Here is a 27,955-nt window from a genome sequence, read left to right on the forward strand (position 1 = left end):
TTGAGAAGGGAACACAGCACCGGCAAAAACATACCATTAGAATAGAGATCATCACAATCTTTCCCATGAACTGATCGAGTTACAGATCGAACAAAGGCATTATTGACACGATTAACATGAAAATATGTAATAATTTTGGACTACTAAACAAGCTCGTATCTCACTTGCCATCGAAGAACGACAGACCCCAAAAACAAGAAAAAAATACAGATTATAACAGACAATTGAGTGACCGATGGTTGAATGCGTCCCTTGTCCTTCCGTATCATCATGCCCTCAATTATTGGGAGATTTATATATAAGATATAACATGAGATGAAGACTTGCACAAACATCCTATCCCAATCGCCAACAAAGATCACTCTCAGAAGTCCACCAACGAGGGCAGCCATGTTCAAGATGATTAGGGCAACCATAGGAAGAAGAAACATGTTTGATGTTTGAAAATCAAATTTTCCCATTTGGTAAAGCTTGACTTGTTCATCGTCCACGACTTTGTTGGTGAGCATGAAACTGGCTTCTCTCATTCCCATCCGCTTCAATATAGCATCTAAGCTTCCATATAAGTGAAACGTAATGGACTTTATCATCCATAGTCTTTGTTCATTGATCCATGTTTGGAATGATTCTCCAGTTGTTAAGACCTCATATAAATGTTTAGAGAGGGCCGATAAAAAGATGAACCCAAATATAACAAAAAATGGGTTTGAGACCTGTGACACAATAGATGATCATGTATATTAGCTAGGGTGCGTACGGTGAACCTTTTGTGTGAAGTAGTAAGAGGGCATCGAAAATACGGGCAAATGTTCTTACCTTAGGGTACAAGGGGATGCCATTGAGTAGACAAAGCTGGGGAATAATGGCAAAACACCATGCTGACACGAAATAAATTAAAGGGAAGATTGTAATTTCTCCATAACACAAGCTCTCAAGAAAAGACATTCTGGGTGGTCCATATATAAGAGGGCAGAACTTTGAGAAACCGACTTCTACAATCCCGGAGCTCCATCTGATGCCTTGAGTCAAGAGGTCGTTCAATTTCGTGATGCCACTACCCAAGAATTGTGGCCTCGATGGATTATTATAATAAATGGAAGTCCAACCTCTGCAATGTAAGATGAACCCTGTGAAGAAATCTTCCGTCACAGACTCATATAAGAATCCAACCTGCAAAGGAGAAATCCAAAATATTTTATGTGAAATGCCATCGATTAACAATTCAAATAATAACTACAGAAAAAGGAAAGAAATTTTCATGAGGATTACTTGCCTCTTTACCCCATTTAGTGTCGTTCTCATATGTACAGGAGGCTAATAATTGAGCATATTTTGGCAATCCAGGCTGTCCCTGGATCACATTAGGCTTGTAGTTTCGGCCAAGGGATTGGATTAATTCATTGGATGAACCAAACGTCTTCTTAAGTTTCTCGATATCAATGTCTGGAGATTAAAGTGCATTTTTCAGTATAATTGTGCCAACAGCAATGGATGAAAAAATAAAAGCAGCAATAGACGAAGAATTACTGCAACAAACCTTCTTGTATGGTGCTTCCACATAAGGACGCCCTCTTTATATAAAAGCACGTACCAGACAAGACGGGTCCCTGAAGCCCATCTAGACCTTCCCATAGCACCTAAAACGGGTAAAAAACAGAAAGAGAAATCTCAGTGATATGATCTCTAGTCTGTCTTGATCTAGTTATTAAAGACTCTAGATGTGTATGTATGCTAACATGACTCGGATTCTATTCCCATACCGAAAATGTTGATCTCAGCTGACTGTCATAGATGTCGTTCTTGCTGATGTTGTGGAATCTCTGAGGGAATTGAACGAAAGCGAGCGAGGGTGAGATCTTAGGATCAAGATAGAAACACATTGCTTGCCTTGCTGATGTCGGATCATTGCAATACATGTCACAATCCAACACTAGTATGTAGGGAGAATTGCTTATCACACTCGATACCCGATGCTGCAATTATGTTAGTCTTCAGTTATTTATTCATTGATGATATTTAGAGAGAGAGAGAGAGGTCGCACAAGGGCATTGAGGGCTCCAGACTTAAAATTGTGGGGATGAGAAGGCCTTTTCTCGCGAGAAACATAAACAAGGAGAGGCATCTTGGCTTGGTCTACTTGCACTGTGTCGTTGGAATCTTCTTGTATCACCTGTCAGCCTCTGAGAATTAGATAATCTAGGTACTTAATTGTGCTATCTGCACGTTTGCATCGAAATGAACTATTAAATCATATAATTCCTGCTAAGTCATGTTATTGTTCCTCTATTCTCTCAAGCTTTTGACTGTATATATATTTGGTGTATATATTTTCTAAAACAAGTGAGCAATATCTAATAAAATTGAGATATATTTCTTCCTTGGGGTTAAAAAAAAAACATTCCGGGCTTATATCATACGTCCTTCGTCATTTCTTAAAGCAGAAACGCAACCTTCACAGAGTAAATCATATAAATGCGAAGAAACGACGGGCGACCGAAATTTCTTTGTATTCCCAAAGTATAGGAAGGCTAGTGCAAAATAACCTTGCCTCGATATATCAAGAAAAAAGTGGAATTCGGAGAGGGATACACAGTGCCTGTATCTCTCTGTCTCTCCGATTCTGGCCCTGAATTCGCTGCGAGAGTTAAGAGGAACTTAACGGGAAAAATGGTACCTCAATTACAGAAGGGTGATCTCGAGCAGTGCTCCTGCTCCTGTCCCCTGGCCCGCCTCTGTCTATTACTTTTATCACCGATTCCTTGAACATCTCGTATCTTTCCTGTAACAACATGATTATCACCCCGAGTGACTATGGCTGCTAAAACACAATATTTCAGGTCAGATTAAAACTAAAAGCATGCATGAACACGCAATGATCTCCTACAATTGAACTTCAAAATGCATAACCATTAATCATAATGCGCAAACACATCCCCCCCCCCCCCGCCAACACATACAACATACAAACACACTAACCTTAATCTTCCGTCGCTCTGTCATGAACTCGGAACTCCCAGAGCCTCCATCATCGTCTAGAGCTGAAAAATAAGCATTTGGGTTCCTGGTAATGATTGCATGCCTCCTACAGAATGGAAGCCACCACCTTGCAAACCTATAAGCCTCCCTCATACCATGCAAAGTCAGAGGAGACCCCCCGTCATCCGAAAGATACACGTGTAGCTTCTCTGCTGGGTAGTCCAGCGCCATGGCCGATAACACAGTATTCATCACCTCCACAGGTGGTTCCTTGTTTGGATCCGCTGTGCATATGAACACATCAACTGCCGGAAGCTTATCATCCTCCGGCAGTCTCTCTGGAAAGACTGTCCGAGTAACAGGACGCCATCGAAAAGCTTGGCCAAGAAGCCATATGAAAGAGAGGAGGAGCTCAGAAGCGAACACAAGAAGCCATGGTAGCATGGGTGTGGGTCTGATCTTGTGGTCTTGGAAGAGGAACGAGGCTCTGTAGCAAACCAAGAAAGCTAAAGCCATGGAGTGGACGAGTGTGTGTGACCTGTGGATGAATATGGATAGTTTGTTGACATGGCAAACATGGAGAGGGAGGGAATCCCCCATTGCTTTCTATCTTCAGCCTCTCTTGTTTGTTGGTGCTGATTTCCTTTGGTAGAAGCATGAGCTCTCAGCCTCTCATGCACGCTTTTAAAGGATCAGCCAATCATTGACCCGTCAAAAAGTAGACAAACCAATGTGTGCAGCCAAAGGAAATGCTATTGCTATTCTACAACCCAATGTGTGCAGCCCAAGGAAATGCTATTGCCATTCTACAGCTGGATGTTCAGAGGAAGGAACATACACAAAAGGTAAATGAAGAGTTAGAAAGTTTTGATTTTGATTTATTGTGTTTAAATTAAAAGAAAATTTATTTTATTTATTGATAAATTATAAATTGATTGTAAGTATATCATTGCTCTACACAAAATATGTACGGCAACTTTTCTCTTAGTGCAGCAGTTTCTGCTGGAGCTTTCGGCTTCAGCCACTCTTTATCCGTAAATAAAAATATTATGTACAGTTATTTTTAAGTATTTTTTTATATATTATTAATGTAATTTGTTAAAATAATTATTTTATATTATAAAAAAAATTATACATCATATTATCATCTTATTTTTATTTTCTTATATATGATATAACATATTTATGATTATTAAATAATATTTTATTATTTAATAATATTAAACATGCGACATTTTACATAATAAAATAAATATAAAAAAAACGCAGCCGACCACGTTTATAAATTTGAAGCCTTTTTTGGATCTGAGTAGGTCCTACCGTCCGTGACTTGGTTGGACGGACAATTTGAGACCCGTGCTTGTTTTTCAATCGTGGATAACTTTATTCAGCACCATTCAAATTACCGAGTCTCCATCCGTGCTATCACTGAAAACAAATTAAAACACTTTTCTTCTTGAGTGGCATCCACACATGGCGGCTCCCAACGATGTTTTCTTTCTTTTTCTTTCTTTTGATATTTTTAAATATTTTTTTAAAAAAAATTACAACATTATTAAAAAATACTTCATGAATTATTAAAATTAAAAAACAAAAAAATGAACTGTCAGGACTCAGGAGTCCATAAGAAGAGCCTACACATGTAAGAGTAGCATTTCTTCTTTGAATTTCCAATTTCAAAAGATTGTAAAAATTCTTTTGAAAAAACGTAAAGATAATATAAAATAATTTTTCTCATCAGTTACTATTTACTATCCTACACTCCACACCCTATGAAAAAAAAACTGTCAAGTATAGAGTGTAGACCTGAATAGTGACTGATGTAAAGTAAAACAATTTCTTATAATTATCATTTTATGATTAAAATTTTGAAGGTTATAAGGAATCTCAAAATCAAGCTTCTATATATATAAATTATAAACTATGTATAAATTATTGAGTAGTGCTAAATGTAATTACAATTTTGCTTACATTTTTACTTATAAGACTCATTTTGTTAGTTTTCTTTTGAAATTCAAATTTTGAGTTTCAAATTTTATGATTTTTAACATATCAATAATTGACATGTGAAGAAATAAATTTTTTGTAAGTACATTTAACATTTTCGTAAATTATTAACAACGTAACAAAAAGAACATAAGAATATGGTACCTAAGGTTTACTCAAGTGATGACGTGGCAGGGCGATTTTTTTCCTTTCCTAGGGTTTCATGTGTGACATCATGTGTGCTAGAGTTTCGGCCTATGCCCACACTAGGAGGCCCTCTGGTAGCCCATTTTACCGGCGGGATTGAGATGGGGTCTTTCAAGTGTTCTCAAAGTGATGGATTTCGGCTCATGGTGGGAGAAAATAGTGGTGATAAGGATGAAAAGAGGGCGGCAAAGATGTTGAATGGTTTGGTGGGTGAACGTCGAACGTTTGCTCAAGCTCTCCAAAGGCCTTTACCTGAAGCCAAGTTTCGTCTTCCTTTGAGACTGCCGGAACTAGGGCTGCAAACAGGCCGGTCCGGTCCGGTCCATTATTTTTCCGGACCGGCGATGGACCGAAAATTTTGGGTCCATTATTTTTCCGGACCGGACCGGACCGAACACCCAAAGGGACCGGTCCGGTCCGGTCCAGTCGGTCCGCCCTCTTTTTTTTTTTTTTTAAATAATTAATAAAAAAATTTATTTAAAATACTAAATTAAATTAAGTGACTTATTAATGTGGATTATGTAACAAACTCAATAAAAAAATATTTTATATGGTCAATGATAATAAATTAGATGAAAATTATATTATTAATTTATATAATTACTATATAATTAACTAATTGATATTATATATTTATTAATTCATAGAATATTAACAAGTGTTAATAGTATATTTAAAATTTTATATTGTTAATAGTGATAGGTTAAATGAAGATATATATAAAATATTGTTAATTTATAGAATATTAACAAGTATTAATAATATATTTAAAAATTTATATTGTTAATTGTACAATTATTATATATAAAATATATATAAATTTTTTTTTTTTAAATTTTTCATTCGGTCCGGTTCGGTCTGAAAAAACTGTGGACCGTGGACCGGACCGAATGATTTCGGTCCTCTAAAATATGGAACGGACCGGACCGGTCTAAGTCTCGGTCCGGTCCGGTCTGGTCGGTTCGGTCTGGTCGGTCCGTTCGGTCCGACCGGACCGTTAATCATCCCTAGCCGGAACAGATTAACAGAGAATTGGTATTTTTTTTTTTGACGTAGAGATCGATAGGGTGGCAGAAGATCTCAAATATGCTTAGTGTTGAAGTTTCAATCCTCAAGGCCTTTGATTGATGTGCTACGTTTAAAGATCATCAAGACACAAGATTTTATCAAGGTCCCAATGATTAGTTTTATTGATGATCTACATGTATTGCTTCATCTGGTGAAAGAAAAAGATTATATGCATGCATGGGCAAGAGAGCGAAGCGTAGTGGCAAGGTGTCAATTTCGTTTGTTTAATTGGACAGTGGATTTTGACGTGAGAAAGGAACCTTCAATTGCACCACAATGGATTTACATGCGAGGGTTGCCGCTTCATTTGTATCGGATGGATTGTCTACAAACTCTAGCATCTTGGTTTGGTAGGTTTCTAGGTACGGATAATGCTACGTTGTATAGAACGAGGGCTACATGGGCTAGAATCTGTGTTGAAGTTGATCTCCAAGATGAGCCAATTTGTGGTTTTCCGCTAGTGGTAGGTCAAAATAAGAGGTTATGGTAGGAAGTTGTTTATGAGAAAAATGGCTTTTATTGTACCAAATGTTTTTGGCAGGGACATACGAAGGTGGTGTGAGGGTCTGGTGAGAGTTTCAAGCCACATCCGAAAAAAAAAAAAAAAAAAAAAAAAAAAAAAAAAGGCTGTGGTTGCATAGAAAGGAATGAGAGGAAATAGTTTGGAGGGAAGTTGTACGTAAGGATAAAAAAACAAGTTGATTTAAAGAATAATATAGATTCTATTCATCAAGAGATGATGAAGGATAAAATTGGACAAAACCAAGAAAGTCCAGTTGATGCAAGACAGAATAAGGGTGAGACAGGATCGGGAATTACAGCTGGTGCAGCACATCATAAACAATGAACCAATTCGACTTTTGGAAGTGTTAGGACATGGAGGGGTTGAGGCAGAAAAGAACAAAATATCGGGAGTTGAGGAGGATATAGAGATGGGGGATGTTAACAAAGTGGGATCAAATGAGGGGCAGAGTGAGAAGATAAGGACGATGGACAATTGCTCTAAGCAAAACATGGACATGCAGTGAGAGTTGATGGTAGGAGGGGAAGGTAAGTCGACAGAGAATTTGGAGGAGAGTGTGAGAAGCAAGCTAGAAGTTGGAATTGAAGTTGTTAATATGTTTAAGGTCTTATCGGAAGGGGAGAATGAAACTATTCCTGATAGTCAAAAATTCTATTGCTCAAACCCTGAGTCTAACAACCAGATGTGTGAAATGGGGATGAGGAGTTCTAAAGATTTAGTGGTAAGGAAGTCTCGGCGGGCAAACGCCCAACCTCAAAAACTGAATCTATGATTGATAAGATAGTGGTGTGTAATGTAGGGGTTTGGATACGTCGAGAATGAGGGTTACAAAGATTGTTTGCAAACGTGATGTGTCTATTTTAGTGGTCTCATAACCATTCCAAGCAGTGGAGAAGTTAAAAAGGTGGGTATTAAGTCTTAACTTTTCGAATTATATCTCTAATATTGATGTGGGTGGCAAAATCTGGGTGTGCTGGAAAGAGGAAATCGATATGGATATTGTTGGGGTCACTAATCAATCTTTTTCTGGACTCTTTTCAGAAATGGTGGCTTCTTGTTAGCGACTTTTGTTTATGCAAAGTGTTCCCAAGTTGAACATAGGGAGCTTGGGAGCATTTGAGTGTGATCTCGTGTGGGGGTGTCCCGTGGTTGGTGATGGGAGATTTTAATGTTATTTGGAATGATGAGGAGCGTATAGGTCGAAATCCCAAGTCGTTGAGTGTAATGGAGGGTTTTAATGATTGTATTAATAGGTGCAGCCTTCTTGATTTGCACTTGGAAGGATTGGTCAGAAGCTGAGCTAAACTTGATAGAGTTCTTGTCAATAATGAATTTGTTTCTAAGTTTGGAGCAGTTACAGCCCGGTTGTTAAGCAAAAGAATATCTGATAAATGGCCGATTTTATTGCAATTTTCATCTGGGTTTATAAGGTACGGGCTGACACCATTTTACTTTAAAAAAATGTGGGATCTTGCATGAGAGTTTTTTGAAGTTGGTGGAACAATCATGGAAGGAACGGATCAAAAGTAGTACTGGGTTATATAGGCTGGCGGGAAAGATGAAGTGGCTTAAAAAAAGTAGCGAACTTGGAATATGGAAATTTTTTGAAGAGTTCATGGGATTATACGGGGAGCTGGAGGAACTCATTGAACACCTGGATGTAGTTTTGCAATCTCAGTACTCTAAGGAAGTGGAAGAGGAGTTATTGATTACAAAGGTGGGACTTGAGAGTTGGGTAAGAAGGGAGGAAACACGGCTAGCACAACAAGCTAAAACTTGGTTGACAGAGGGGGATCAAAATTCAAAATTTCTTCATACTGTGATTGCTCAACGGTGGAGGAATTTGTGTATTAAGACCATGAGGTTACTAGATGGATTAGTCTTGGATTCTCTAGAAATGGTACACTCAGAGGCGGTGCATTATTTTGATGAATTTCTTTCTCAGGAAGGGCCAAATGTTTTGCCTAACCTTGAACATTTACTACAACCTGTTATTTTGGAAAGTGAAGTTATGCGATTGAATGCTAAACCAACGGAGAAGGAAGTGCATGTGGTGCTATCATCCATTTCGTTGGATAGTAGCCCGGGGCCAAATGGTTTTGGGTCAGCTATCTCTATGACTTGTTGGCATATTGTTAGAGAAAATGTTGTTGATGCAATGAAGGAGTTTTTTAAAGGTAATGAGTTACCTAGATTTTATACATCTTCATTCATTGTTCTAATTCTAAAGGTGCAGAATCCGCAAAGTTTTGATAAGTTCCGGCCTATAAGTCTTTGTTATGTAATCTATAAGGTGTTCTTCAAAATTCTGGTCTTGAGAATATCACTTGTTCTTGAGAAAATTAATTCTCAAGAACAAGGAGCTTTTGTTAAAGGAAGAAACAATTTCGAGAATATTTCTCCTACTCAAGAAATGATGAAGTGGTTGCATAGGAAGTTTAGAGGTGCAAATATTAATATTAGGCTAAAAATATACATTAGTAAGGCGTATGATAGGGTGGATGGGCAGTTCTTGGATCATGTCCTACAAACTCTTGGTTTTCAAGACTGTTTTTGTAAATTGGTTAATAATTGTGTATCTACTCTGTGGTTTTCTATTATGATGCATGGCTCTTATAAAGATTTTATTAAGTCGAAAAGGGGACTTAGTCAGGGGGATCTATTGTCTCCATATATTTTTATTCTTATGGAATACGTGCTAACAAGTATGATTAACAAGAAGGTGATCGAGAAAAGGATTCTTGCATTTTCTCACCTAACAAATGCTCCTATCGTTTCTCACCTTTTTATGTGCAGATGATGTGGTGGTATTTGATAATGCTAGTAAACGTTCGATTCAGTGTCTGATGGACCTACTGAAGGAATATGAAGTTCGGACAGGACAATTGGTGAACCATGAAAAGTCGGCAATTTTTCCTCAAAGGATATGCCTTACTGCTGAACGAGAGAGTTGTTATCTGTGATCGAGTTTGTAGATGGTCATTTTCCTTTTACATATTTGGGTGTTCCGATTGTGGATGGAAGTTTGAAGATTAGACATCTTGAACTTTTTTATTGAAAGAGTTGCAAAACAATTGTCAGGTGGAAGAGTCAGTTGTTGTCTCAAGGGGGAAAGCTAATTTTATTGCGACACGTGCTTTTGAGTATGGAAATTCATCTGCTCTCTATTTTACAAGTTCCAAATACTGTTATAAAAAATCAAATGGGATGTTTGCTACTTTTTTTTGGGGACAGCAAAGTGGGAAAGGGAAGAGGAAGTGGCGTTCGCGGAAAAAAATGTGCACTCCAATGGAGGAGCGGGGTATTGGCGTGAGTGATCTGGCAGAGGTGTATAGATCATTATTTTTGAAGTTTGGTTGGCAGATATTGACACATAAATCTTTATGGGCAAGGTTCTTTCATTCAAAATATGTTACACATAGGCATATTGGTTTATGTTTGGATGAAAAATGGGGATCGACGTTTTGGAGAGTGATTGTTGCAGGGCTCCCTGAGTTGCTACGAAGTTCAAGCTGGAAGGTTCATGAGGGTTGTGTTTCTCTGTGGTTTGACAATTTTATGATTGCTAGTCCCCTTCATGAACTGGTGGAAGGTGTAGAAGAGCATCATATTCGAGTCCAAGAGCTTATTAAATGATAGACGGGATGTTGAGAGGTTGCGATTGCTTCTGGGTGTACAGAATGCAAGGGATTTTTTGGCCACGGTTGGCACTTAGTGAAATGCAAAGGACGTGCTAATCTGGTTATCTACTGAGAATGAGGCTTTTTTGATTAAGCCGGCGTGGGAACTTATTAGAGTGAAGATGCTGGATTTTTCATGGGCGAAGTGGGTGTGGAATATTTGTTACCAAAAGAAATTTAATTATGCATGTGGAAAGCTATTTTTTATTGCTTGAGTGTGAATGATCAAGTTCATCGGTTGGGGATTCCAATTGTCTCTTGCTGCAATTGTTGTAGGGTGCGTCATGAGGAATATTTGGATCAAGTTTTGTGTAAGGGAGAGTTTGCAGCTGCAGTTAGGAAGAAGGTGTCAGTTCAGGTGGGGATTCCGTTTTTGCAACAACAGAGCTGGAGAGAATGGGTCCAAGTGTGGTTTAACAGAGCTGATAAGTAGTCTCAACTAGGTATGCTAATGGGTTTAATTCCTTGCATTGTGGTGTGGCGGTTATGGTAGAGACCATGTGTAGTGAGGATGGAAGGAAGATTGGAAAACTTGATGGAGGTCTGGGGCTCGATTAAGTACTGGGTTAGTGTAGTTTCCAATAGAATTTCTATTGTTAATAAACTTTCAAACCATGATTTAAGTGTGTTGCGTAATATGGATGTGTCGATTGTGGAGAAAATGAGTTTAAAAGTGCAAATGGTTCGTTGGTCAAAACCAAGTCCAGGGAGATTTAAGTTAAATTTGGATGAGAGTAGTCTTGGAAATCCAGGTCTTGGAGGAGGGGGTGGTTTATTATGGAATCATGAAGGAATTTAATTTTTGCTTTTTAAAAACATTTTGGCCCTTGTTCTAATAATGAAGCAGAGTTACGGGCTGTTATAAAGGGGTTGAAGATTTGTCGACGGTTGGGCCATTTTTTGATAGATATTGAGTGTGATTCTTTGATTGTTGTTTCGTGGATTTTGGCTAGACAATGTAAAGTATGGTATCTTTGGGATTTTTTGGACCAATTGATGCTTTTATTGGAAGGATTCGACTTCTCTATTAAGTATTTGCTTGGAGAAGGATATCAAGCTACGGATACTCTGGCCAAATGGGGTACATGGGGGGAGGATACAGTGTTTACTGATTTTTTTTAACTTCCACAAAATCTGAGAGGATTGTATAGATTGGATAAACTTAGTACTTCTTATTTTTGACAAAAAATGTGAAGTGTATATGTTTTTTTCCCCTTTTGTTGTTCGGTTTTTTATGTTTTTATGTTTTTATGTTTGTTGGGTTAGATTGGTTTATTTTGTTATGGTGGGATTGGTTTCTTATTTGAAAGTTTTCCTCTACCATAAGCGAGAGTCAATAAAATTTTGGAGGTGTCGCCCTCTTTTAAAAAAAATAAAATAAGAGGATTATTAATTAAAATAAGCAATCCCCACAATATCTAAATGAAAATTTTAAACCTGTCGATAATGCTTAAAAAAAGTTGAGAAAAATGTAAAAGGTAAGGAAAATGATAGATATACAATTTTTTTATCTCATTTTATTTAAATATTTTTATTTTAGAATATAATTGAATAAAAATTATAAAACAAATGTGTGCATATAATTAAAACAAAATATTAAAGTGCGGTTTGGATAGTAAGAGGAGATGAAATAATTTTAGATAACAGTTAAAAGTTGAATAAAATATTGTTAAAATATTATTTTTTAATATTATTATTGTTTTAAATTTTGAAAAAATTAAAATATTTATTATATTTTATATAAAAATTTAAAAAAATTATAATAACGAGATAAAATGAAATGAATCACTTCAACTATTAAACGGAGCGTAAAACGGATTTGATGGTACGAATACGATGGTGATTAATTAGTAATACAAATGTGCACTCATTGCACATACTACGTGACTGCTTCTCTTTCTTTTCTTTTCTTTTTTTAAAAACAAAAAACAAAACGTGCATTTTGATTCAATTTGAAAGTCGGTTTCTAATTTTATCCCCATTCAAATTCATCCCGCAGAACACATTCTCCCTCGACAGCAACCTACGTCACGTTCCTCCACCCAACGCCTCCTGGCGACGCCGTCTCTCTCGTCAGCCCCACCGAGCGGTGCTCCTTCATCTGCCCAATGCCGCTGCTACTTCTCGCGAGCTCGTTGAACGGAGCAAACCCAAAATCATATTTGAACCCCGCGAAACCCACCCTCCTTCCTTGCCACGAACCCGCGTCAGCTTCCTCTTCCTAGCGCCACCTCGCGACGGCGTCTCTCTATTCAGCGCGACCTCGCGATGCTCCTACATCTCCCCAGCGGCACCACTCCCCTCAAACTCGTGATTGAATGGACCAAACCAATGACAAGTTCAACTCTATTTCGTCAAACGGTTTGCTAAGCATTGTAGGTAAATATTGTACCATTTTCCCTTCCATACTATTATGTTCTTCATGTGTACATCAAGATGTGATTTTTGTATTTTTTGATATCGGTATTGTGGCTTAGGGCATGGAGAAAAATATTTCTCTTTCCTAAAAAGCAGGATCTGTAAGGCATTTTTTTTGTTTTCTGATATGGGTATTGTTAATAGAACCTGGGTATTGTAAATAGAACCATACACAATAGTTGTTTGTAAAAAATGCCTTACGGACTGCTAAGGCTCTGATTGTTTTATTTGCTTAAGAAGTTTAGTTCAATGCGAACTTTCCAGTGGCTTTGCTCTATAAATCAGCAGCCCCATAAATCTTGCATGACTTCCAAACAAAAGTTTCCCCTTTCTACCACAAAAATGAAAAAGAGTACATCTACTGATTTGTAAAAAAAAAAAACAATCTTTGACATTTGGCAGGCTTCATTGGAAACTCTTCCTGGCCTCATGACATTTGTTGTTAAAAGCCCACCACTCATCTCAAACAACATTAATCTACATGCTGCTTACCATTTTTTATAATCCTGCATTCTTGTTTTCTTCTTGTCATTGAAAAGAAAGAGATATTGGGATTGAATTGGGGTTTAAATACTACTTGGATGGGCTGATTTCTTATGTGCTTTTTGGGGCCTTCATATGCATTTAGAAGTACAAGCATTGTACGTACTCTACTTTCAAATGTACTCCAATGACATGCATGGATCCATTAATTTCAGATTTTTTAAAAAAATCATTTTAAATTTCAGGAACACATCACATGATCACGTGGCTTTTGTGAAGATCTTTTCTGTTAATTAATGTGCACTTTGTCAATCTTGAGTCTGAGGTATCAATGGGTTCGTCTTCGGGTCAGAGCAGTGGCAGCTACGATCTCTCATTTCGTCAAAGATCTTTCACCTACCATTGGTACTTTCTTTTTATTGTTGTTATTCTAAGCCAATATTCAATTTTCCTATGTTAGGGAGGTTTAATTAATATACTTACAGTGGCTTGGATACTTGTTTTTCAGGCTTTTTGATGTTTTAAACCAAAGCCATGATGGTTTTTTGGTTGAACATGATCACTGTATACATGGTTTGTGTTGTATGTAGAGGGTTCTACTGTGAGATCATAATATTATCTTCATTCTTTCGCCTAATGAGAAAAAAATGTCTGCATTCTTGTAGGTTTCTCTAGGTGTTGATTTTTCATTCATATAATGTCAAATTTGGAATAGTTTGGAATAGGGTAATTCCTAGAAGTCATTGTTTAATTTTCTAATTACTGGAAGAAATGCAAGAGAAAAATCATAACCTTCATCTTCTTAATTTCCATATTTTCTTCTAATCTTTACTTTCCAAAAAATCATTTTCACATTATTTTTGACAATTTATCATTCACCTTGTGCCAAGGCCACACATTTTGATATGAAATATTTGCAATTGCTTAGGTGTTTCTCTTGTATACAACCCATGTACATGGGCTATGCCTATTGCTATTGATAAAATTACTTGCCCACCTATCAAAAAAAGCTTTGCAATTGATCTTGAATTGCATCTTCCTTGTTTTTTTTTTGTAATTTTGTGTGCAGTTTTTCCTAGTATAAACAAGGGGCTATGAGTGCTGGCATTTGAGATGCAATTTAAAACTATATTTTTTTTTTTTAGATTCCACTCTAGCATCATCTTCTAAAATGGATATTTTTTTCTTATGATCTTGAAAATTGCATTCTAAGGGCTTTCAATTTACAAAAGTTGGTTGTATTACCGATTCAAGATATCCTAAGGATTTGTTATACTTCAGAATCTGTTGCTGGTGAATTTCAATTATTTACTTATTACTGCTGCACTATCGATTATAATACTGTACCTAGATCATGGAGAACTTCATATTTATCTTTTTTATGGTAACTATATGGTTAAACACTTCAAATTGGCAATTAACATTGAAACATTTAAGTGAACTATGCTTCCACAAATGGGAAGCATTTATACGAAAGACAAATGAGAAAATGTCTCATCTGCACAAACTTGAAGCATTTACTTGTAATTACTTATAACTTGTAATTAGTTATACTTTTTCATAATCTTGTGAAATCGAAGGACTCTGAAATATGAAATGTTCAATATTTGTAATTAGTTCGTGAATGCTTGCAAGTAATACTACATTTTGTTGTTCTATTGATTATATCTTGTCATTTTAGCAATTTTCCCCTAGAGTGGACAACAATGAATGTAAATTGCTCTACTTGCTTATGCTAATAAATTTCGATGAACTATTTTCAGGGCCTCTTTAGATCGGATGCAGATCAAACAAATTGGAATAAGACAGTTGCACTGGTCAACTGCAAATTATGCTCCTTTGCATGATTGGACAATTGCACCGGCATCAAGCAATATGAAAGGCAAAGAAACTCGAGACGAAGCTAAATTGGGTATTATTTTGTTGTGATTTGTGTTGTAATTATTTTTATATTCGAAAAAAATAATGTACGTCAGTCAGTGCTAAGATATGGATATTAGGTCATTTGTAGTGTTCATCCAATTAATGTCTTTTTGAAATGTTGTAATGTTGTAATATTTGTAAGACATTTTGGAAAGTAACTTTGAATGTTACTTACAAAAATATGTTTATAATGTATTTGATTACATTGCACTCTGTTGATTGTGATTGTAATGATAACAATATATGTCAGAAATTATATCGTAATCTGTCGAAATTCATAGGGTAATCTGTCCAAAATTAGAACCAAACTCTGCCAAAAATTACACTAACCACCAAAAATAAACTAAAAATTAGTAAACTAGACAAAATAATGCAGGACCAATAAATTTAAGAAGTGTGCAATTACAAGTGTGCAATAAATTTAAAATAGTTACACTTGAGTTACAATAAATTTAAGAGAGTTACACTTGAGTTACAATAAATTTAATGACTGCAACACCTGAGTCCACACGGCTATTGTTGATTGCTACACTTGAGTTGCAGCATCCAATGGCTATGGTTCACTCATTGTCGTGCCCTTCCAGCATGGCCCTTGACCTTCCACTCCCATCAGCTATTGTTGACTACTACACTTGAGTTACAAAGTTATGAGGCATTGCTAGCTACAGATAAAAAAGAAAAAATCAAATGTTTGACAACTACAACACATCCAAGTAATACTTAACCCCCAGAATCAAAAGGCATTGTTGAGATTTTACTTTTCTTGCAAAAAAGCAATATCAACCAGCCAAATACAGATTATCCAATCCAAGCTACCGGATAACCACAATCTTTCAATAGAGGAACAAAAACCATCAAAAGAAAGACTATCAGAATACAGTTACAAAATCATTTCACACATGAAAAAATGATATATAGAAAGTACAAGATTTGAAGAAAAATCCTGCAGCTCGAGATTATCCAATCCAAGTACAAGATTTCTTAACCTGTCTTCATTATTCATATGGAATTGCATGTGAGGACGGAGATCACACCAACCAAGTTCAGGTGAGGGAAAGAAGGTTTTTCTTGTTTAGTGTTTTTTTTTTAAATTATACTTTATTCTACATCAACGTTTTCCATTCATTTTTCTTCCTGGCTAATTCATCCTAAACCAGAATTCTAGCAAAGATTTTAGGCAAGTCTCCCAGTTACCTACTTATAAAAAAAAAAAAAAAGTCTCCCAATTACCAGCAAGTTCATTAGGAAGAATATTTTAAATCAATGGCCCTTCCTATCTCGAGCATTTTCGTCAATAGAGATATTTTAGAAAAGAATATTTTAAATGAATGGCCTTTCCTTTTGCTCCCATTCAATCAATCATGTCTATAGAAAAGTCGTTCAAGGGAGGTAAGAATCTATCCATTCAGCATACTTATAAAAAAAAAATGATCATGCCTATGGCCCTCTGAACTCTCCTCTTCAGGATGGTTAGAATATGCTTGTAAAAATATAGATATGAGCCATTTTGTAAAAACAAGCTAGCTTATGCAAGGAATTGACTTTGCTGATATTGCTATTGTCACTATGTGTCTATAGCTATATCTGTACAACGAAATTTCCTTTCTTTTCCCCCCTTCTTATTTTTAAGCCATGAGAAGAGACTAAGATCAACCAATCCAAAGTAGTGTAAGTACTCTGTAAGCCAACCAACAATACAGGTCATTATATTTCAGCAAGCACACAAATGGAGCATGAAAGTACCAACTTAAAACTAATCACAAGTCCAAATGAACTTGCAACCACCATGAAACAAAGGTCTCCAATTCAATTCCATTATTTGACACAATTTTAAAGCTATTTACAATGCCTTTAAATTTGTAAAATGACAAGCGGCATCACTTCAGTTTTCACAAAAGTAGAGAACCGGCACAACAGTCATGCCATAAGTTCTCCCTAACCAACCAAATTTAATGAGAAGGAAAACACTATTCGGTTTGTCAAAATCAAATGAATTCAAAGATGCATTTATATCTCTCCTATATAAAGAAAATATACCATAAACTACAGTATGCAATTGGTAGAGAGCACTCATACGTGCTGAGAAATAGGAAAACACTATGAATGCAAATCATTTGTTGAAATGCCTCAATGGGCGTGTTCTATTTCAGAGCTTAGTTACAGAGTATGGTTTTCATTACATTAGCACTCGGTGCTCATATGGTATTTATAGACAGAGCTAAACAATTCCAACATTTGTACAGAATATTTCTAGAAGCTTCAGCAGTGTACGTCCGTAGCTGTATGAGGGACCTTCACGGGTTTTTGCCTTTCTGTTATGAGGTAGTCTGTTGAGCATTCTGTTGTGAGCTGTTGTGCGAGCTGCTGTGCTGAGGTGCAAAGGGAACGGCATTCGGTTGTGCTAGCTGCTATGCTAGCTGCTGTGCTGAGCTGTGTGAGAGTGCAGAGAAATCTGTTGCGCCAATATCCCCCCACGATGCAAGCGGTACATCAAGAATGGTAAGGCTTGATCGTAAAAGAGAGAAACGAGATGAGGAAAGCGGCTTTGTAAGGATATCCGCAAGTTGATCTTTGCTTTGGAGAAACTTGACAGCAAGTGTTTTGGTAGCAACTCGATCGCGGACAAAGTGGTAGTCCAAATCAACATGTTTAATTCGTGAGTGCATAACAGGATTAACAGATAGATAAGTAGCACCAAGATTATCGCAAAATAAAGTAGGAATATCAGAAATAACAATTCCTAATTCAGTTAATAAAGATTGTAACCAAAGTATTTCACAAGCCATATTTGCTACTGACTTGTATTCGGCCTCAGTTGAGGACCTGGCAACAATAGGTTGTTTCTTTGAACCCCAAGAAATTAATGTGAGCCAAAAAAGATGCAAAAACCTCCAGTAGATTTACGATCATCAGGGCAACCAGCCCAATCCGCATCCGAAAAAGCAGTTATTTTAAAAGAGGAGATAGGGGACAAGTGCAGACCAAAGGTAGAGGTGAGACGAAGATAACGGAGAATACGTTTAACAGCTTGCCAGTGAATGAGACGAGGACAATGCATGAATTGACAAACTCTGTTAACAGCAAATGAGATGTCTAGTCTAGTAAAGGAAAGGTATTGAAGGCTTCCAACAACACTGCGATAAAGTTGTGGATCCTCAAAAGAGGGTCCATCAACAGCAGTGAGCCGCGTGGATGAAGCCATTGGAGTGGACACTGTTTTGGACTGATGCATGTTTGTTCGAGAAAGAAGATTAGCAATATAACGATGCTGAGAAAGAAATAAACCAAAGGAATTTCTAGATACTTGAATACCCAAAAAATAATGTAGTACACCAAGATCTTTAACAGGAAAAGATTGACGCAAAGCAAGGATAAAATCAGTGATCAAAGAAGTAGTAGAGGCTGTTACAACAATATCATCAACATAGACTAATACGTAAATGGAATCAGATGAATGTGAGAGTATAAACAGGGAAGAATCAGAGGCAGAAGCATGAAATCCTAAATCTAACAAACGTGAACTCAACTTAGCAAACCAAGCCCGTGGGGCTTGTTTCAAACCATATAGTGATTTTCGAAGCTTGCAAATAAAATGAGGATAGTCAGGATTTACAAACCCAGTCGGCTGATGCATGAAAACATCTTCTTCGAGGTCCCCATGTAAGAACGCGTTCTGCACATCCAGTAGATGAAGAGGCCATTTCCGAGTAACTGCAAGAGAAAGAATTAGACGAATGGTAACCGGCTTAACAACGGGGCTAAATGTTTCAGAGTAGTCAAAACCGACTTGCTGGTGGAACCCTTTCGCAACTAACCGAGCTTTTCGGCGTTCAAGGGTTCCATCGGCATGTCGTTTGGTTTTAAGCACCCATTTAGAACCAAGAATGTTGATATTGGAGGAGGGAGGGACTAAATCCCAAGTGTGATTTCGTAAGAGAGCTTCAAATTCGGAGGCCATAGCATCACGCCAAACCGAATATTGTGAAGCCACTGTGTAGGATGTGGGTTCCTCAGGAATGGGTTTAGATTCAGTGAGAGAAGCCGAGACTTTTGGAAGAGGCCAAGACAAGGTGCCATCCGTGCGGTGAAGGGGACGGGAATGATGGGTCTTTGAACTAGTTAGCATCGGATGCGTGTTAGTGGGATTTGATGAGGGAGATATGGTTGGAGTTGATGAGGCCGACGCAGGAGGTAGAGAAACTTGAGGGGAGATCGACACAGGAGAGGAAGACACAGAAGAGGAAGTAGGGTTTGGGGAAGACGGCAAATGAGGTAAGTGAGTGTTGGATCGGGTCAGCGAAGTAGGGTTTGAATGGGCCGAAGGAATGGGAGAAGAATGGACCGAGGGAGGGATAAGGGAATGGGCTGAAGATGATCGTGGGCTAAGAAGAGAGGAATTAGGAAGGGAATGGGTATTAGAGTTAAAGGGATCGGGTGAAGGAGGAAGCCCAAAAGAATGATTATGAGTATGGGTGGATGGAGAAGAAATAGTAGAGGAGTTTAGAGGAGAAATAGAATCTGAGAAAGGAAATGAGTTTTCATCAAAACGGACATCTCGTGAGACATAGATTCTACCCGTAGGGATGTGTAAACAATTATAACCCTTATGATTTAAACTATATCCGAGAAAAACACAAAGTTGAGAACGCATGTCCATTTTATGACGATTGAAGGGACGAAGATTGGGCCAACAAGCACACCCAAAAACACGTAAAAATTTATAATCAGGTTGTTGATTGAATAAGGTTTGAAAATGGGAGATATTTTTTAAAATTGGAGTAGGCATCCTATTTATTAGAAAGGTAGCAGTTTGAAAAGCCTCAGCCCAATATTTAGAGGGAGCCGAGGACTGAGCTAGAAGAGATAGCCCAGTTTCAACAATGTGACGATGACGACGTTCTACACTTCCATTTTGTGCATGAGAATAAGGGCACGGAATGCGATGAGAAATGCCAAAATTAAGAAGAAGAGATGAAAGAGGGCGAAATTCACCACCCCAATCTGTTTGTACAGCAATAATATTTTTAGAGAAAGTATTTTGTACAAACTTAATAAAGGCTAAGAAAAGTTGAGACACTTCAGATTTAGCATGTAAAGGAAAATACCAAATATATTTTGTAAAATCATCAACAATGGAAAAATAAAATTTGAAACCATTAGAGGACAGCACAGGCGCCGGTCCCCAAACATCTAAAAATAAAAGTTGAAAAGCATGAGATGATCTAGAAGGGGAAGGTGGATGAGGGAGAGTGAGATTTTGCTTGAAGACAAGCATTACAAAGAGGAACATAAGACATAGCTATAGTGGGTAGATTATGTTGGCGAATAGTAAAAGAAGTGACACGAGAAGAAGGGTGGCCTAAGCGGAGTGCCATATTTGAGGAGTTGTTCTTTCACCAATGAGAGCATGATGTTGAATGGTGCCAGTAGACTTGGAAATGAACTCATCATGTGGTGGAAGCACGTACAAGCCGTTCTTAACAGGGCCCTAAAGAAGTACTTCCCGGGAATGCAAATCCTTCACAAGAAAACCAGAAGAATTAAATTCAAAGAAAACAGAGTTATCAAGACAAAATTGTCTAACAGATAATAAATTTTTAGAAATAGAAGGAACATGAATTAAATGACGAAGAAAAAATTTGCCAGTGGGTGTTGGAAGAAACAATTCCAACATTTGTACAGAATATTTCTAGAAGCTTCAGCAGTGTACGTCCGTAGCTATATGAGGGACCTTCACGGGTTTTTGCCTTTCTGTTATGAGGTAGTCTGTTGAGCATTCTGTTGTGAGCTGTTGTGCGAGCTGCTGTGTTGAGGTGCAGAGGGAACGGGATTCGGTTGTGCTAGCTGCTGTGCTGAGCTGTGTGAGAGTGCAAAGAAATCTGTTGCGCCAATAATACGAGATAGTTGTTTAGGATTTCTAGTTACACCGCTGATATAAAGCACTCAACCAATTGTTACCCAAACACGCTAGTCATCAACAACTTACAAATAATGTGCTAACTGAGACTTCAAACCAACAAAGATCATCACTAGCAACCATTAATTTCAAGAAAGCGTTTTCTGCAACTCATTAACATTTTCATCAATACTCAAAAATGGAGTTCTATATCTCCATGCCCTAAGCCCAATACCCATCTCTGAAAGATAAAATATGCCCCAAACTTTACATCTCTTAGTACAAATAACTTAATAATGTGGAGTAACCGCTTGTTGCTAAGCAGATGGGAGGCGAAACAGAGGTAGGAGTCACTGGTGCTGGGCGACGAGAGGCACGACGATGACTCGAGGTGAGTCGAGATGTGGCGCTGGTGGAGGGAGGGCATCGCGGGATCCGGGCGATAAGCGGTCCCCGTGAACTCCTGATATCTCTTGTTTGAAATGGACCGTGGGAGAAAAAGGTTGTGCGGCGATGGGCAGAGGCATGCCAACAAGTCGAGAGGATGACCTTGCTTCGATGGCTAAGATTTGTTGGGGTTGGCGGCGAAATGGCAAATGAGAATGAGGGTTGAGAGACGAAACGCCTCAAACCGGTTCAGTGTCTTAGTGAACCCAGTCTACACGTCATGTGTGCAATGGAACAAATAATGTATACAAAACTTAAGCAATATTCTAACGCTGAGCGAGCCATGTGATCATCGATCGGTTAATGTCTATAAATTTAAAATATATAAAGTTCATGCCAATAAATATTGAACAATTTAATTAAAGTCTAATAAGATAGGCATCTTCTCAACTCATTTAATAATTATAAATTTTTTAAATTTTCATATAAAATAAAATAAATAATTTAATTTTTTTTAATTTTAAAATAAAAATTATATTAAAAATTTATATTCTAATAATTTTTTATTTTATTTTTTAACTTTATACTCAACTCATTCTATCGAAACAACGTTTCATCTCATAAAATGAAAAATGAGTACTCGCAGTACTATCTAGGTAAAGCATACCAATTAAACATACTACATAAAAGACGTCTTTTTCATCAACGTCGTACGTACGTACACAAAATAAACTCGAGCTGCTAAATAGTACTATACTCTACTATCTCATTACCTAACAATTGAGATAATAATAGACCCCAAAAGCAAGAAAAAAATACAGATTATAACAGACAATTGAGTGACCGATGGTTGAATGCGTCCCTTGTCCTTCCGTATCATCATGCCCTCGATTATTGGGAGATTTATATATAAGATATAACATGAGATGAAGACTTGCACAAACATCCTATCCCAATCGCCAACAAAGATCACTCTCAGAAGTCCACCAACGAGGGCAGCCATGTTCAAGATGATTAGGGCAACCATAGGAAGAAGAAACATGTTTGATGTTTGAAAATCAAATTTTCCCACTCGGTAAAGCTTGACTTGTTCATCGTCCTCAACTTTGTTGGTTGGCATGAAACTGGCTTCTCTCATTCCCATCCGCTTCATTATAGCATCTAAGCTTCCGTACATGTAACATGTGATTGACTTGATCATCCAGGCCCTCTGTTCATTTTCCATTGTTTGAAATGACCCTCCGGTTAATAGCACCTCGTACAAATGCTTAGAAAGAGCCGATAGAAATATGAACACATATACGACAAAAAAAGAATTTGAGACCTGTACGTGCATGCATGACACAAAATCTATATCAGGAGTTTGTATAGCAATATATATGATCGCAGTATATATGATCAACTACTTCAATGAAAATTATTTGAAATATATCAGTGTAATTGGGAATGTTAATACCAAAAATGTATAATGAGAAAATATGGGTATGTGTTCTTACCTTCGGGTACAAGGGGATGCCATTAAGAAGACAGAGCTGAGGAATGGTGGCAAAACACCATAATGGCAAGCAATTAATGAGAGGAGAAAATGCAAGTTCTCCATAGCACATGGTCTCGAGAATAGAGATTCTGGGTGGTCCGTATATGAGAGGGCAGAACTTTGAGAAACTGACATCTATTGCGCCGGTGCTCCATCTTGTGCCTTGAATTAAGTAGTCATTCAAATTCGTGGTGCCGTTTCCCAAGAATTGTGGCCTCGATGGATTACAAAAGACGGAAATCCAACCTTTGCAATGTAACCTAAAGCCGGTCAAGTAATCTTCAGACACAGAATCATATAAAAAACCAACCTGCCAAGCAGAAATTCAAATGGAAAAATTTTAGACATAAATATTATTTAAGAATATGTCATTTTATTTTTAAATTTTTTTAAATAAACATGAATGGTGTGTGGTTTATGGACAGCACAACTCTTGAGGTGAAATACCGTCAGTCAGTAATTCAAACATTAGTGAAGAAAAAGAATATTACGAGTGGTACCTCTTTACCCCATTTAGTGTCAGTTTCATATGAACAGGAGGCCGCTAGTAATTGAGTCACTTTTTGCAAACTACGCTGATCATTGATCACGTTCGGCTTGTAGATTTGGCGAACGGATTTGATTACTTCGTTGGATGAACCATATGATCGTTTAAGTTCCTCGAGGTCCATATCTGCGAATTGAACTGGAGTAAATGGAGATAAGAAATTGGCAAGAATACATATTACATAGTATTTCATCAAAAAAATCCAACCTTCATCTACGGTACTTCCATATAACGAAACCCTCTTGATGTAAAAGCCCGAACCAGACAAGATGGGTCCCTTAAGCCCATCTACACCTTCCCATAGCACCTAAAACGGACAACAAAATCTTGGTCTAAATCTTAAAGGAATGATATGCATATTTAAGCTGATACTCAGATTTTATATCCACATAATATAGTACGTACCGAATATATTGATCTCAGCTGACTGTCATAGATGTCATTCTTACTGATATTGTGGAATCTTTGAGGGAATTGAACGAATGCGAGCGAGTTTGATATCTTAGAATCAAGGTGAAAACACATTGCTTTCCTTGCTGATGTCGGGTCATTGCAATACACGTCACAATCCAGCACTAGTATGTAGGGGGAATTGCTTATCATACTTGATACCCGTTGCTGCAATTACGTTAGTTGTAAGTTACTTATACACTAAGGGAGCAAACTAAACGCATCTCGTGTCTAACTCTCTCTATCTCTCTCCTTCTCTCTCTATATATATATAATATATATATATAAATGATATATACAAGTTTGAAATGTACAAATCCCGTATATGTCATTATAAAAATGCAGATTCACCGTAAAAATGTATGAAAAATTTACTTTCTCATGATAGGACTTACATTTTTACAAAAAATTTATATATTTTGAACTTATGCCTGACTTTACTCATATATATATATATATATAGTACTGCATGTGTGAATGTATTTATGTGAGTATATTATATATAAAGAAGGAGAAATGCATACAAGGACATTGAGAGCTCCAGCCTTAAAATGGTGGGGATGAGAAGGCCTTTTCTCACGAGAAACATAGACGAGGAGAGGCATCTTCGTTTCTGGTACCGTGTCATTGGACTCATCTTGTATCACCTGCCAACCTCTGGGAATTAGATAATCTGACAAATTAATTGTGCTTCATCTGCATCGAAATAAGGAGCCGAATATTTAATTCCAAAAGCCCGGCCTATAGCGTTTTATTGGAAACGATCATTCAAACCTACCACCGTTAACACAATATGCGTTTTAAATTTTAATTGAAGTTCCTTCAAGTTCTACTCTGAATTTTATAAAAAAATAAATAAATAAATAAAACAAATTACTTAGTTCTGAACTGGTCTTTATTATTGTTTGATCGTCTTTCTATTTGGATCGAAAAAACATAATTTATATATTCTTATCTCATCTTATCTCATCTCATTTAATTATTATAATTTTTTTAAATTTATACACAAAATAAAATAATTAATTTAATTTTTTTAAATTTTAAAATAATAATATTAAAAAAATATTTTATAACAATATTTTATTTTATTTCTAACTATTATCTTTTAACTTATTTCAATTTATTATATAATAAGACAGGAGATCTAGCATGAGTCTTTAATGATGCTATACAACCAATAAGTAAATACCTTTGAGAGCATCAGAATTCTTTGAGCATCAGAAGATTAATTTCAGAATAAAAAAGTCGAATGCTAAGAAACAAGTGATGCATCAGAATGGCCTCTCGGCCGAATTAATGGCGTGCACTATCTAAGAAGAAAAAGAAGAGAGATACTTCAACGACAGAAGGGTGATCTCGAGCAGTACTGCTCCTACTATGGCCTTGCCCGCATCTTTCTCTTGCTTCTGTTATAGAGTCCTTCATCATCTCGTACCTTTCCTGCACCAATATCTTCCCTGTCAACTATGGCTGCTGAAACACGATTTTCAGGCCGGAAGATATTTGAAAATGACATATATACAAGCCATTTAAAGAAACACACAAACAGTTAACCTTAGTTTTTTGGCGCTCTGTCATGAATTCAGAACTCCCAAAGCCTATATCATCCGCTAGAGCGGAGAAATAAAAATCTGGACACCTGGTCTCGATTCCATACCTCCTGCAAAAAGGAAGCCAGTACCATGCAAACCTCCAGGCTTCCCTCATACCATGCAAAGTCAGAGGAGAGCCACCATCATCTGAAAGGTACACGTGAAGCTTCTCGGGGGGGTAGTCCAGCGCCATGGCCGATAACACAGTGTTCATCACCACCACAGTTGGTTCTTTGTCTGGATCTGTAGTGCATATGAACACGTCAATGGCAGGGAGCTTATCGTCTTCCGGTAGTCGGTCTGGAAAGACTGTCCTAGTAACAGGACGCCATCGAAAAGCTTGGCCAAGAAGCCATATGAAAGAGAGGAGGAGTTCAGAAGCGAACACAAGAAGCCATAGTAGCATGGGTGTGGGTCCGATCTTGTGGTCTTGGAAGAGGAAGGAGGCTCTGTAGCAAACCAAGAAAGCTAAAGCCATGGAGTGGACGAGTGTGTGTGACCTGTGGATGAATATAGATAGTTTGTTGACATGGCAAACATGGAGAGGGAGGGAATCCTCCATTGCTTTCTATCTTCAGCCTCTCTTGTTTGTTCGTGATAATTTCCTTCGGTAGAAGCATGAGCTCTCTGTCTCTCACGCACGCTTTTAAAGCATCAGCCAATCATTGACCCGTCAAAAAAGTAGATAAACCAATGTGTGCAGCACAAGGAAATGCTATTCTAAAAAGCTATGTGTGCAGCCCAAGCAAATGCTATTCTGCATACGATGGAACGTACACAAAAGGTAATTGAAGAGTCAGGGGAGGTTCGGGATTTGAGATGAGGGATAAAATTCTGATTTAATTTAATTTTATCTTATTTTCAACTATAATTTAAATATAAAATTTTTAAATAAATTATTATAATTTTTTTAAACTTTTAAATAAAAAATAATTTCAACATTTATAATATTTTTTATTCATTTTTTTCTTTTTTTAAAATCTTAAAAATAATTAGTTTAAACTATGTTATTAATATTTATAAATTATCTTATTATTATTTATAAAATTATGATCTCATTTCAATCTCTAAACAAATACTTAGAACTCTTTACAATCTTTTTACTTTTTTCAAATAAGATGAGATTTTTAAAATATTTATTTTAGTTTTGATTTTGATTTATTGTGTTTAAATTAAAAGGAATTTTATTTTATTTATTGATAAATTATAAATAAAATATAAATAGATTATAAATATATCATTGATCTACACAAAATATCTACGGCAACTTTTGTCTTTAGTGCAACAGCTTCTGGTGGAGCTTCGGTTCAGCTTTATATTTGTAAACAAAATAATACGCAGCCAACCACGTTTATAAATTTGCAGCCTTTTTTGGATCTGAGTAGGTCCTACCGTCCTAGTAACTTCGTTCGACGGACAATTTGAGACGTCTGCTTGTTTTTTCAATCAATTCTTCTACGCACAGGGAAGTTGGCGTAGGATTTGTGCAGGAAGGTATATTATGCCACGTCAAGTAAAATGACAAAAAACAAAGTATATTTCGTAGGTTATAATAAGAAATCTCGTTTTGAGAGCATCAGAAGATTAATTTCAGAATAAAAAAGTCGAATGCTAAGAAACAAGTGATGCATCAGAATGGCCTCTCGGCCGAATTAATGGCATGCACTATCTAAGAAGAAAAAGAAGAGAGATACTTCAACGACAGAAGGGTGATCTCGAGCAGTACTGCTCCTACTATGGCCTTGCCCGCATCTTTCTCTTGCTTGTGTTATAGAGTCCTTCATCATCTCGTACCTTTCCTGCACCAATATCTTCCCTGTCAACTATGGCTGCTGAAACACGATTTTCAGGCCGGATGATATCTAAAAAGGACATATATACAAGCCCTTTAAAGAAACACATAAACAGTTAACCTTAGTTTTTTGGCGCTCTGTCATGAATTCAGAACTCCCAAAGCCTATATCATCCGCTAGAGCGGAGAAATAAAACTCTGGACACCTGGTCTCGATTCCATACCTCCTGCAAAAAGGAAGCCAGTACCATGCAAACCTCCAAGCTTCCCTTCTCGTGGGGGTCCAGCGCCATGGTATTGGGGAGGAGTTCAGAAGCGAACACAAGAAGCCATGGTGGCACTGGCGCGGTTTTGGTATTGGGGACATGGAAGAGAAAAGAGACTGTAGTAAATCAAGCAAGCCTAAGCCGCAGAGTGGACAAGGGGGTATGCTCTGCTAAGGAGAATGGATAGTTTGTGGACATGATAGACATGGAGAGGGAGGGATCCA

At 37.2% G+C, this 27,955-nt stretch overlaps 1 protein-coding gene across 2 annotated transcripts; it reads right to left on the reverse strand.

Moving 5' to 3' along the window:
• LOC109007229 (cellulose synthase-like protein G2) lies at positions 1-26,307 on the reverse strand. 2 transcript variants are annotated; one of them, XM_018986823.2, is made up of 8 exons: positions 2,977-3,648; positions 2,675-2,779; positions 2,042-2,170; positions 1,761-1,973; positions 1,538-1,637; positions 1,274-1,443; positions 817-1,170; positions 1-713 (listed from the first exon to the last, which is right to left on the reverse strand). In XM_018986823.2, the coding sequence occupies exons 1-8, from the start codon at positions 3,574-3,576 to the stop codon at positions 144-146; spliced, it is 2,241 nt and encodes a 746-aa protein (XP_018842368.1). In that variant the 5' UTR covers positions 3,577-3,648; the 3' UTR covers positions 1-143. The 2 variants fall into 2 exon arrangements, with proteins under 2 accessions (XP_018842368.1, XP_018842376.1); XM_018986831.2 differs by lacking the exons at positions 1-713; positions 817-1,170; positions 1,274-1,443; ... (3 more) ...; positions 2,675-2,779; positions 2,977-3,648 and adding exons at positions 22,169-22,871; positions 23,044-23,394; positions 23,585-23,757; ... (3 more) ...; positions 25,417-25,521; positions 25,636-26,307.
• Positions 26,308-27,955: the final 1,648 nt, after the last annotated feature.

The sequence above is a fragment of the Juglans regia genome, chromosome 7, assembly GCF_001411555.2.
Source record: "Juglans regia cultivar Chandler chromosome 7, Walnut 2.0, whole genome shotgun sequence".
NCBI lineage: Eukaryota > Viridiplantae > Streptophyta > Magnoliopsida > Fagales > Juglandaceae > Juglans > Juglans regia.

Excerpts from the sequence above, each read along its gene's own strand:
- LOC109007229 (XM_018986823.2), bottom strand. The coding sequence starts at position 3,576 with ATGGGGGATTCCCTCCCTCTCCATGTTTGCCATGTCAACAAACTATCC. Across the intron at positions 1,974-2,041 it reads CTGGAGCCCTCAATGCCCTT|CATCGGGTATCGAGTGTGAT; the intron begins GTGCGACCTCTC and ends ACATAATTGCAG. Across the intron at positions 1,444-1,537 it reads TGGAAGCACCATACAAGAAG|ACATTGATATCGAGAAACTT; the intron begins GTTTGTTGCAGT and ends TTTAATCTCCAG.